Here is a 12,415-nt window from a genome sequence, read left to right on the forward strand (position 1 = left end):
AATGTAATAGGCACTTCCATCAACTAATGACAAGTCATAAAGATACCACCATTGTAAAGGCAAATAAATCATGCAAGAATACTTGTATTTACATTAACTATGCACCACTTATGTATGTGGGACACAATGCTTGATTTAATTGATAATCAAAATACCATTGACTTATTGGTTGGATACTGAGATAGACATCATGTCGAGAGCGATCAGTTTTAGCCAGTGTTTTACTAAAATATAGCTCAACGAATAATCCCTGGAGTGGCGTGTTACTAATAAAGTTGTAATTTTAGTTTATTATGGTCAAATAACTGTTGGAACTGTTTGACAAAGAACTGGAGACATAAAAAAGCTTTATAGTTCACAATAAAGCCTACTTATTACAGTCACTAAGCCTACTGATTTTCATTATTCGTCATGATTTAAAGTGAGTGTATACAGCACTACATGTGTACTTGGAGTTCACCTTAGACCTTAGTGTGTAAGTACACTTGTACAGTCAAAGGTAAGACGACTGTGTGAATGTTCTAAAGTTAAGTTGAGTAAGGGATCTAGTAACAGTAGACACTTAATAATTAGAAATTAGAGAGCCAAGCAAATAAATTGGAATCATCAAAAGTTGTGAACTATCAAGAGGTTGAATCTATTGGGAGAAAAATAAACCATTTGAATAACAGAGAAAATTTTTAAATAGGTAAGGTTCTTTATGAAATTTTGAATGATGCCTTAGTCAAGAGGCAACAACTTTGACATAAATATGGCGGAAAAATTGAGTTTCAGGTTAGAGATAAATAAAGAGGTTTTTGTGGACCAAACATTCGTCAAGAAACAGGATATTTGTTTGATTTTGGGTTCATGTCCTTGTTTAATAATACTAGCCACCCATTAAACAAATCAGTTGTCATTCAAGCTTTTTTTGTTTTGATCGATATGTTACTGGGAATGACTTTAAAACACTTGGGGTTAGCGGTTTTTCCAATGGGGAAAACACTGCCAACCAGATGATTTAATTACAGCTCTAGCTTAACACCAAAGTTACTGTGCCTAACAGGAAGTATAGTTTCCTGTTAAGACTGGAATGAATATATAAATTTACCCCCGTCCCTTCAAAGGAATTATAGAGTTCAGCGGGCAAAAATTTGAAATACCGTGAGTTCCTAATTGACCTGTAATCTGCTGGTATCCAAATGCATGGTAAAACTGAAATATCAAGAGATTCTAGGGCTGAGGCTGACCTTTTATTTAAAATGTAATAATTCAAAAATCCTAAATGTAATCATACACTATTGTTGTTATGCTCCTCACCTGTACATTTGAAGCAAGCAATGTGGAAATACTTGTCTTGCACCCTCAGCACCTCCCCAGAACATTTCTTCTTGCACGCCTGACAATACGTCTTCCCTGCAGACAACACACACACACCACTTAGACATAATCAATCTCAGTAAATAAATCAGCACTAATCACGTAACTTGTATCTAAAAAAATATTCTCTCAAAGACATCTCAAACGTTGTGCGTGTGCGTGTTGGGTTATTATGTATAAAAACACGAGCACTAACCAACCCTTAACACAAATAATAATAATGGATGTTTGAATCAGACTACTGTACTGGGTTTGGGACTGCAATACTCATACAGTATCACTGTCACAACTTATACATGACTTCGGATTAACAATAATGCAAAAATATAACTGTTTATCTTTGCAAGCCAAAACACGGGTTAAGTGCACATTCATATCAAACGTTGAATTTGATCATAATATGTTGTACCAATTAGTGATGATTAATATGATAATTGTTTTATTTGAACTACATGCTTCAGACTAAGGCTGTGGTTTCCTAGACGTGTAATAGATGCGCTGCGGTTTAGATGCGCTGCGGATTTTATCCAGATCTCAAAACGCAGCCGCCGTCAGTGGTTTCCTAGACTGCGAACAATACACTCGAATTGTGTAGCATTGTTTACGGTAGAGATCACTAGCGGCTGCTATAATATTATATGATGATTTAGATAATTGCATGGGTATTTTGGTACTGTATTACAAGCTTCGAAGAAGCGTAAGCAGTGAAAAGTAGATGATAAAGAACTGTATGTGGCCCTAACAGGTGTGTTAACTATATTATTAAAGAAAGCATGTTAATTTAAAATGTAAACAATAAATCTTAATTTACTCTCTTTAATAATGCTTTTACCATTATTATATTTACCTACTTGTGATTTACCTAGTCACTGAAAATACCTTTTACAATATAACAATATACTATTTATAAGTACTTGAATATCGTTAATATAAACAATAAGAAAGAGGACACATTAATTGTAGGGAACATGTAACAAGGGAATGAAATATTAAATAACACATTATGGGGAAATTAACAAATTAACACTACGCAATGAATCATACGTAATGGCCTACTATAAACAATTTAATTATATGAAAAACGTACTTCCATAATATGTCATTTGAAGAGACAAATTCAATCAATTTTTCGTCATCGTTGTTGGAGAATTTTGCCTTCTGGACAACATTTACTTCCGACTCCAATACACAAGAAATGTCTATATAGGATCATTTAGATAATGAAACGGATACCTTGGTATTAGAAGCTTCGAAGAAGCGTAAGCAGTGAAAAGTACATGATTAGGAACTGTACTTGGCCCTCACGGATGATTTAACCGTAGTATTAAATCAAACATGTCAATTTAAAATGTAAACAATAAATCTTAATTTACCCTCTCCAATTTTTTTTACTGTTATTATATTTACCTATTCGGGATATACAGAATAGATGAAAATATCTTTTACGAGTATAACTGCAATAAGCATTTTATTTATCTCTATTTTATTTATTTCTGGTATACGCCAACCCCGTAAGAGGGAAGGGCACTCTGCTAGTAATTAATATAGGCTTATTACTAAGATGATCTGGGTTCTTAAAATAATTATGGGGGCTCTTATATTTGGGAGTTGGTGTTGTGCTGACTTGAAAAGAATAGTCGTCAACATTAGGTTTATTTACAAATTAAAACAATAAGAAAATATGTGAGGACAAATTAATTGTAGGAAACATTTAATAAAGGAATTAAATATTAAATATTAAAGCAGTCGGTCAAATACGCAGCTATTGGTGCGCGCGTATTAGATGCACGCGCATTAGATACGCAGCCTTGGAAACCGCTTACACGAAACTCAATAAGGCCCCGGCCACACGAGGCGAATTTAAGCCGCGCGGCTTATCTTCGCGCGAAGTGCCTGGCCACACGGGGCGGATGAACCGCTTCCTGTTGGGTTTTCTCAGTATCAGTACTCTATTAAAACATAGTTCAGTTCACTCTTTTTAATCATGGGCGAAACACTTACAGGGTTGCCACCACAGTGGGATGATAAAATTCATGCAGAATTCATGGTTTTCATTGGTAGTTTACAAACAATTCATGGTCGATGCGCTTATACAATTTCAACACAATTGAGTTTTGCTGATTTCATAAACTGACGTTAAAGAGGCAGTTTCTTCGTGTGTTGCTTTTGAATAACCTTTCATACTTAATATACAACTTTTTTAGAGTGATTTATAAACATTCAAAACAAAGTTGAAAACAACAAAACTGGTCCAGCTCATATTCTATATGAGATATTGGAAAAGAATTGTAAAATATATTAAGTCTACGTCTAATTCAGTCTTTCCACCGGAATAAAACAAAAATCCCACTCACCCAGCCAAAAAAGTCCTGTTTCATCCAGTTTTATCCCCCTACATAATTGTCATAAAATGTGCATTCTGGTTTATCTTATTCCACAACGTACTAAGATATGGTGGTTTTATCCAAAAAGCTAATAAAAATCAGGTGTCAGAGTCGGAAATTCGGTTTTATTGCGCACCATGTTTCAATTCCGTGCATGGTCTAAAACTCCTGTTTTTGTGATTTAAGTCCCCATACCCCTTTTTCATACGCAGGGGTTGGCCTACTAATGATTTTTCAAACCATATACAGTCCTCGCGAAGTCTCAGCTGACATCAGCATCTTTGAATGACTTCTTGGAATGAAATGAGCAATTGTTTCTGACCGTGGAACATGTTTAATAATCATCTCCACACAGTATTTTTATGGTGTTCGTTTCTATGAACTGTTTTAAAATATGAAATATTTTTTATTTGGAAAATTTAATGGTACTGGTTGAATAATTGTTCCTAATTTTGAAAATTCATGGTCCAATTGAGAAATCCATGCATAATCCATGCCTTTTTTCATGGTCTCAAGAATTCATGCATAATTCAAGCTTTTCAAGGTTTTCATGGCTGGTGGCAACCCTGACTTATGTTAGTTTGTGCATTAAAAGCGTGTGGTGATCTGGAACGTTAACATAAATCATTGGGTCCATCCCTTCATAACGGAAAACATTTTTTTGTGTTCCAAACCTTTTACGAGCACATGCGAAACCATAGTTCGGAGTTCATATGTATCAAACATTGTTTGAACACCACACAACCGGTAAAAAATACACAAAACAAACTCAAAAACCACTGGAAATGTCCGAAGAATATCTCCAATAAGCGCGGCTGCCGCGCGGTCCACTCTCATAAGACTACGTGTGTCATCCCCTCCAACGCGGCTTAACTTCGCGCGGTCGGGGGACGACATGTTGCGGCTCAACCGCACATGCGGCTAAACTTCGCCTCGTGTGGCCACTCTCATTTGATTCAATGTGTTGTCGAAGCCCTTAACTTCGCGCGGCTTAACTTCGCGCGGTTAAACCGCCTCGTGTGGCCGGGGCCTAAGACAAGTGTGCTGCGCCTTTAACTGACTATTTATAGGTACTACGATGTTTAAAGAGCACCAAGTTTTACCCAAACATTCTCATAATCATAAACAACAGATATTTGAAGTCATAAATATATGCTGAGGTTAGGATTTGAAAACCACACAACTATAAGGGAAAGATAATACAGTGCAATCACATAAAGAATACAGTACACATATTCTAGAATGTGACTAAGAAAATTTGGTTGTGAAATTGCAAATCCAATATTTAAAATTTGCCAAAGCATGAAAACAGGGAATGGAGTTGGCAGACAGACAGACAGAGATGAGTAATGGAGAGGGGGACACAATTGGGGTCAACTGACATCATCTGGTGACCTATGTTGATGACCTGTGGAGGAAGGGAAAGCTACTTTTGCTGTATCGTCCTCATCAAAACTTGATGCTCTATTATAGTGTCTTCACATTGAGTACTGTAATAATTATAACTTAAAAGACTATCAACTCAAAGAAAACTATAGGATCAATAGACTCATTTTCTTGGATTTCCAACACGCAGTTAACTGCATACAAAACATTTTGTTTACATTATTATGTGAGTAATAACCTAGCTAGTGTGTTAGTTTCTTCAAAGTCCAAGCATAAGTTTTTTGATAAGAATAAACAACGGCTAAAAGAGGGTGCAAAACTATTATATGACAGAATAAATAGATAATAAGTATAGATAGAGCACAAGTAAACTTGATTATCTTCTGTTTTTGTTTATATAACAACAGTTTTTAAGGTTTATAAGTTACGTTGACTTACTCATGGCAGAAGCCAACACACTTCTTCTACAAACAATGGTGAACAAAATTTTGTCATTGTATTACTTGGCACCGCAGAAAAAGAGAAATGCCTCTCTTATACTCTTCGTCACTATTTATTCTGTGGTAGTGCCATCAAAAATAGTCAACTGTGGCACACAGAAGTATGTGGGTCTGTTTCATCGTATGTATGGCTGTAGCCCAAACAAACTTATCTGCCATACAATGCAATCGTAGTTGAGTACATGGTACACTGGAGTATGCGCTGCTGTAATGAAGTGACGCAAGGAACAAAGAATCCTGTTATCAATATTCGGCACGCGAAGTGTACAAGTGACCGTGGGACAGTAACAGTGACAGTCACGGAACCGCTATACGCCGCCGGCGCGCCCTGGCAACGGACCCACGGGGCACAGGCTCAGTGCATAACACGCAAAAAAAAAACGTGATACTGTAGGCTATGTCACAATCCGGTTGATGCTCTTTGTTGAGATATTACTGACGTGCAAAATTAATAAACAGCACTATGAATCGTCACTGTTATAGTGTTATGATGTGCCGGAACACAGATGGAAGGAAACAACAACTTATTGTCAAAAGTTATAAACGCAATTCAGTGATCACTGAATGTTATAGCCACATGGAAGGGCAAATTTACAATACAATACAGGAATAAATCTGTTTAAATGGACATGACTTCAAATAACAAATATTATACTGCTGTTAGTTGGACTGTCTATACACTATAGGCTAGTAAATTTGGTAAGTAAAACGATTTAATACAATTTGTTTAAAAGTAACTGGTTAGATTCCAACCGAGATCGTCACCAGACCCTGATGCTATTTGTCATTGGGTTATCAATAATGATGCTATCTAACAAAAGGTCGACCTTTTAGACAGTAACAAGACAGGGTTTGGACCGTTCCCCTAAAAAAAGTTTAAAGTGCCATTCACGTAGATAGGCACCAAAATGGGTGTAGGCACATGACCGAGGCTGTAATCCTCTTAGGCCGGTTTTATGCACCGCGACAGTCGCGTGTCGCGGCGCGACTCAAGTTCTATTGAGTTAAATGAGAGCATTTATGCACCGCGACAGCGACAAACTGTCGCGTGAGTGAATCTGCGATCTCTAAATACCCGCGACAGGTTTTAGAATCGCAGCTTCAAAAAATGTGTCGCGCGCGGTTCAAGTTCTATTGGATCAAATGGGCACGTTTATGCACCGTGACAGTCGCGGCGCGACAGTAGTATTTTTCATACTCCACGTGGTATATTCTCCATATATTTCTATTGATTAATGTTAATAAGTAATATATAAATGAGTTCTTTACCCTTTATTTGTAATACAAATTACATCATTTTATTATGTAATGACATTTTTAAGAGGGTTGACCCAATTCCAACTGGAAATTGTATGCATTGTTTAAATAACTGGGATTTTGTCATTAACGTGTACAACACTACAGGGTCTATATTTAAACAACTTAATAATCACTTCTACATCACAAACACAACACACAACATTGTATTGAGAACAGACTGATTTCTCTAATTCCACCACCACCGGATGTGAGTTTACGCGACAAAAAAGTGTCGCTGTCGCGTGACATTTTGGTCAGCCGCAAGACGTGGCGCTACTCGCGACTCGCGACTGTCGCGGTGCATAAAACCAGCCTAGATGGGAACATTTATGCACCGCGACAGCGACAAACTGCCGCGGAGCGACTCTAAATACCCGCGACAGGTTTTAGAATCGCAGCTTCAAAAAATGTGTCGCGCGCGGTTCAAGTTCTATTGGATCAAATGGGCACGTTTATGCACCACGACAGTCGCGGCGCGACAGTAGTAGTTTTCATACTCCACGTGGTATATTCTCCATATATTTATATTGATTAATGTTAATAATTAGTATATAAATGAGTTCTTTACTATTTATTTGTAATATAAATTACATAATATATTATGTAATGACATTTTTAAGAGGGTTGACCCAATTCCAACTGTAAATTGTATGTGTTGTTTAAATAACTGGGGTTTTGTCATTAACGTGTACAACACTACAGAATCACGGTCGGTTGACCTGTCGTCAGTTCTAAATTGGTGTCGAACGCTTCCGCATCATACCGTGCATAGCCGAACTGTTCGAGGCAAATTGTTAGCTCTATCACCGTCGCTGTCAAAACGTATCGTTTGTAGGTTAAATTTAATTTAACCGTCATAACCTAACCAAACATGAAAAATCAAATGAAGGTTTACTAATAAAAAAAATAGTTCTGTTCATAAAATAAAATTACAAATGCCTAAAATTATTTTTTTAATTATAAAATTAAACTATCATAACCTAACCAAACTTGCTGATAATGACAAATCTAATAAAGGTTTACTAATCGAAAAATAGTACTGATCATAAAATTATAAATTCTAATTAAAGATGTACAGTAAGAAGTAATCGCATTCTAAGCGAAATCTTTGACAAAAAGTTAACGCCTCCGGTGGGATTCAGAAATTCGCCATCCCTCCTCCGGTGACCACTAGGCCCTATCCTCAGGCCATAAATCAGGGGATTTACCCAAACAAAGATCTGGGCCGCTGTCCGTCTCCCCACCAAAATAAACTAGCAAAACAACGGTATGATATTTCTGCTATATCGTTATCATAATCACGTAGGAAAGGATTTTGCTATTTACGCACAATAAAACCACACTCTCTCGACAATTTGTAGACCCAGAAATTGTCGAATTTGGGGGTTAATGGGTTATCTAGCTAGAACATTGAAAGTTTTAATTGGTTTTAATAAATGAATACACAACAGACTATTTATTTCATGCAGATTTATTACTTACATGAGTATACTGTACTGAATTGAAAAATAAACAATCTTCAATGAAATGTAAAATATTTACAATTAAAACGAAATGTTCTGAAAAAAGAAAATCTTGAAAATTCGAATGCACTAGCATCTATTTACTTATTTAATACGCAAGCAGATTTTTTGTGACAATTACTCCTCCGAAACTACTAAACCGATTGACATGTTTTTGGTGTCATTGGAAAGAGCGTAACGTGAAGTTGTGCAGGAAACTTTCTTTTTAGGGAAATAATGAGAGATTGAGGCCCTGGAACCCTTTAAAATTTCGTATTCCTCCATAAGGATAACATGGGAGATAGTTTTTATTTACAGAAACATATGTTTGTTACTTGAAAATAGTCAAAGTCTACTACATAATAATTGCTGTGTATTATGACTTTTAATGTATACCTACTACATTTCAATCAAGGATTGTGTACCTTAAAGTTTACCCATAATGGATCTTACTACTTTATTTAAAATGCTGGGAATAGTAAAATTTAGTGGAGAATAAGTTACGATGAATTAGAAAACTTTACTACAATAATTTATGTATTTAAATCGCAAATCTTTGACATCATTAATTCATTTGAAACTAAACAGCTGATCGACAAATCATCTACTTCATGTGAATAATGTTACTGTATTACACAAACATAGTTTTTTTTAACCAATATCTTGATTCTTTTTTACTTGTGGGTGTATTTTGAGTTTGCAGTTATGAAAGTACCAAGCCAAGTAACTTTTATCATATTTTCTTTATAAACTAACAGTATTAATGAATTACTACATGAACTTGACAAGTCAGGTAATTAATTATAAGTATACCAAGGGGAAGAAGAGTTGGTCCTTGAAAACAGACGAAGGCGGAGACAACCATCTAGAAAATTCAACTGAGTTTTTAAATATAGAGGTCAGTGGATTGCCAAGACACAGATTAGAATAATAAAAGGGGGCAGTGGTTTTATTGATGAGGAATATTAATACATCAAAAAGGGCCTTATTAATGGCACAAGGCTTCATGTGAGCAGAATGGTTAACAACTTAATAGAATGTAAAGTCTTAACTGGAACAAGTGAGTGGGGACGTATTTTGATTTCGAGGATAAAAATTTACCCGTCTGAAACAAACTTACCTTTTAAAAATGGAAAGATGCTAATTTCTGTTACCTTTGGCATTTGCAGCGCTGTTCTTACCCAGACCAATTTCAGTCATGAGCAACTATATTATATGTTGTTTTAAGTAAGGGGCTAGAATCGTAGTATTCATGGAAGTGCTTTGAATTTGTTTTCTAAATTCATATGTTATTTTGCGGGGCATTGAGCCGCACAGGTTCACTAGTACTCTTTAATCTGTGACATTAGTATAGTACTATAATAAGACAACGCAAGCTAAACGTCGCCCTGTCAGCTGTTGACTATCATACGGTTGACTGGTCCTAGCCTAGAACAGCCTCTTACTAATACAGAGTTTTTCGTTTCGCATTACTGTAGCTGTACTCTCTGTTATAAAATATATGTCCCCGCAAACGAAAACCGTGGGTTTACAGACTAATAATTAGTAGTGTAGTAACTGCGTAAACTGCCAAGAAAATGCTTAAGAAGCTGTTAAAACACTAGAGAGATTTGTTAAGCAACGACATAAACAAGATATATACTAACCATTAGGCTATTTTAATTTTTCTTACATAGATTAAAGGTCTACTCTTTAATCGGTACTTACTTTGTTACTCGGTTACTTTGTTATCGATAGTAAAAATAACAATATTTAAAAAAATTTAAGTTTTGTAAAAGGAAGGTCAGCAAGTTTATAGGAGGCCTTTGCAATCTTTGGGATTTGCTCAGGTGACATGGTAGGTGGATGGACAAGGTCGCGTAGAGGTCAAGGTGATCAGGTCCAGACATGCAATATTACAACAAACAGGTTACTTTACCGTCAGGTGTATTCACACTTTCTAACTAAATGTGTACACCAAACTAGACTAGCTGTGAGACTACACTGATAATTCAACATGCTCGTTACACTATCAATGTACCTTGATAACATTCAAAATATTCCAACCAAGTTTTGTTTACAGATACAGACGATGGAAAGAAGTGAACTTTACTTGACATTTGTGTGGGTAATGGCTGCACTTATCTGATCGCTACAAGATCGCCCGGGTGCCCGCCTCCACCAACACCAACCAGTGTTCAATGGTGGGAAACATTAACCGGTGTTGTAGTCTGGTTAGTGTTGTATAGATTGTTGTATAGATTCCGTGGGGGTTGGGGTTGTTAAGTATAATAATGAACTAGGGGACCATAGCAGCAATTGTTGCTTTTTAGTTATTTCAAAGTGGAATTAAATACACTATTTTTACACATTTAGTCGCGGTCTTCCCCTAACCACGTTACATGACAACACTGCATTACCATTCTAACCTAAAAACATAACACTAAAATCAATATAAACATACAAACGGGAAATTTTCAGATGGTATATTTAAAACAGCTTAGAAAAACACTTTAAGCAGTACTTCCATTAGAACATGACTGGATCTTTGACGGGCTGTGTGGGAGAGCAGGGTAATTATTGACACTTCTGATATTTTTCACACCGTCCTTGGACCTTGAGCTTTAAAATGAATCCTCAACAGCTATGCTTCCTTTTTTTAGCTAGAGACATTTCGTGGGGACCGATTCGCTTACGGGATTGAATGTATAGACAATTATACCAAAAAGACTAATTTTGAAATCATTGACATCGTTTAAAAACTTCAATGTCACGGAAAATCTGAGTTAAACACAAAAGCATTAACAAAAAAATCACAACCAACAAGCAGTTGTCGATAGTATATTATACACTGTCCGAGCAATAAAATAATGACTGATGGTTTAACAAAGCGAAAGCTCAAGCACAATATAGAAGGTGCAGTAGCACTTATTAGTAGCTTTATTTGAAGGGTTTAATATTTGATGTGTCCTAAGTTTAATCGTTATGAAAGGTCTAAGAAGTGATGAGTAACTCGCGTTAGCAGAACACGTGCCAAACAGGTAATGCATGAGGTTTACGAGTATTGTTGTGTAGCTAGAGACACTGCGGCTAGTCTGTAGGCATATTCATTACTCATCATCCATCGGCCAAAATGACAAATAAAATGCATGCTCCCGAGGAGAACGATCTGGTGAGTTTACAAATTAATTAGATATAGGCTACTAAAAAGGGGCTTAGTCTAGCTCTTGGCAGAAGTTGATATAAACTATCAAGTTGAACTAGCAAGCTCTAGATCGAGGTCCATATCCATCCATATGACCTCAGCATACAAAATGTTGTCTGTGTGTCTATGAATTTGGGTTGCCATATTTGAGCAGTGTAAACCCGAGACACAAGCCACCCTGTGGCTGATGGGATCAGAGGCCTCTCAACGGAAATTAATTATAAATAACAAGAATATAGATAACAAATTTCATTTTGCAACTTATATTATTACAACAGCATATGGTATTTATTTACAACTGCGTTGTTAATAATTGGAATTTAAAAATGTTTATATGAAATGTAGAATTGTTTTATTACCTCGCAATCCATAGAAAAAATAGTTGACCGCGCCAGAAAATTGAGACTGTGACTTTAATCACTGTTTGTTTACAATATAAGATTGAAACAACTAGGCACACATGCTTTCTTATAAAAAAAATTCATAAGATAGAAAAATAAGACGATAACTAGAGGGCGTTATAGACTGAATACACCGCATCGTTTATTTGTTATTTCAGAGACCAGTACTAAACAAACACGAGGCATCCTGTATTGAAGTTGAAATACGTCCACCCTCAAACTATGTACAACCCAAAAACTATTGAATTCTTTTAAATAAATAAACCCTCAACGTGTAATATAATTTTCCAGTCACAGTTACATTCAGAGTTATATATAAATTATAAATTCTTCATTAACGAAATCACTAGTTATCATTTAAAAATGCCTAGTTAACATTAAGGATTCGCCTGATATACTG

The 12,415-nt window shown here is 36.0% G+C and overlaps 1 protein-coding gene across 15 annotated transcripts in view; it reads right to left on the minus strand.

The window, feature by feature from the left end:
- LOC129004149 (actin-binding LIM protein 3) overlaps positions 1 to 12,415 on the minus strand; it is a 123,655-nt gene that overhangs the window by 46,207 nt on the left and 65,033 nt on the right. For all 15 annotated transcript variants that reach the window (XM_054432708.1, XM_054432700.1, XM_054432651.1 and 12 more), the window contains one exon: positions 1,300 to 1,395. In XM_054432708.1, coding sequence (XP_054288683.1) covers positions 1,300 to 1,395 — 96 coding nt within the window. The remainder of the gene's footprint in view (positions 1 to 1,299; positions 1,396 to 12,415) is intronic.

Source organism: Macrosteles quadrilineatus, unplaced genomic scaffold (assembly GCF_028750875.1).
Source record: "Macrosteles quadrilineatus isolate MER2022 unplaced genomic scaffold, UCM_ALF_1.0 Scaffold_1__1_contigs__length_201487025, whole genome shotgun sequence".
NCBI lineage: Eukaryota > Metazoa > Arthropoda > Insecta > Hemiptera > Cicadellidae > Macrosteles > Macrosteles quadrilineatus.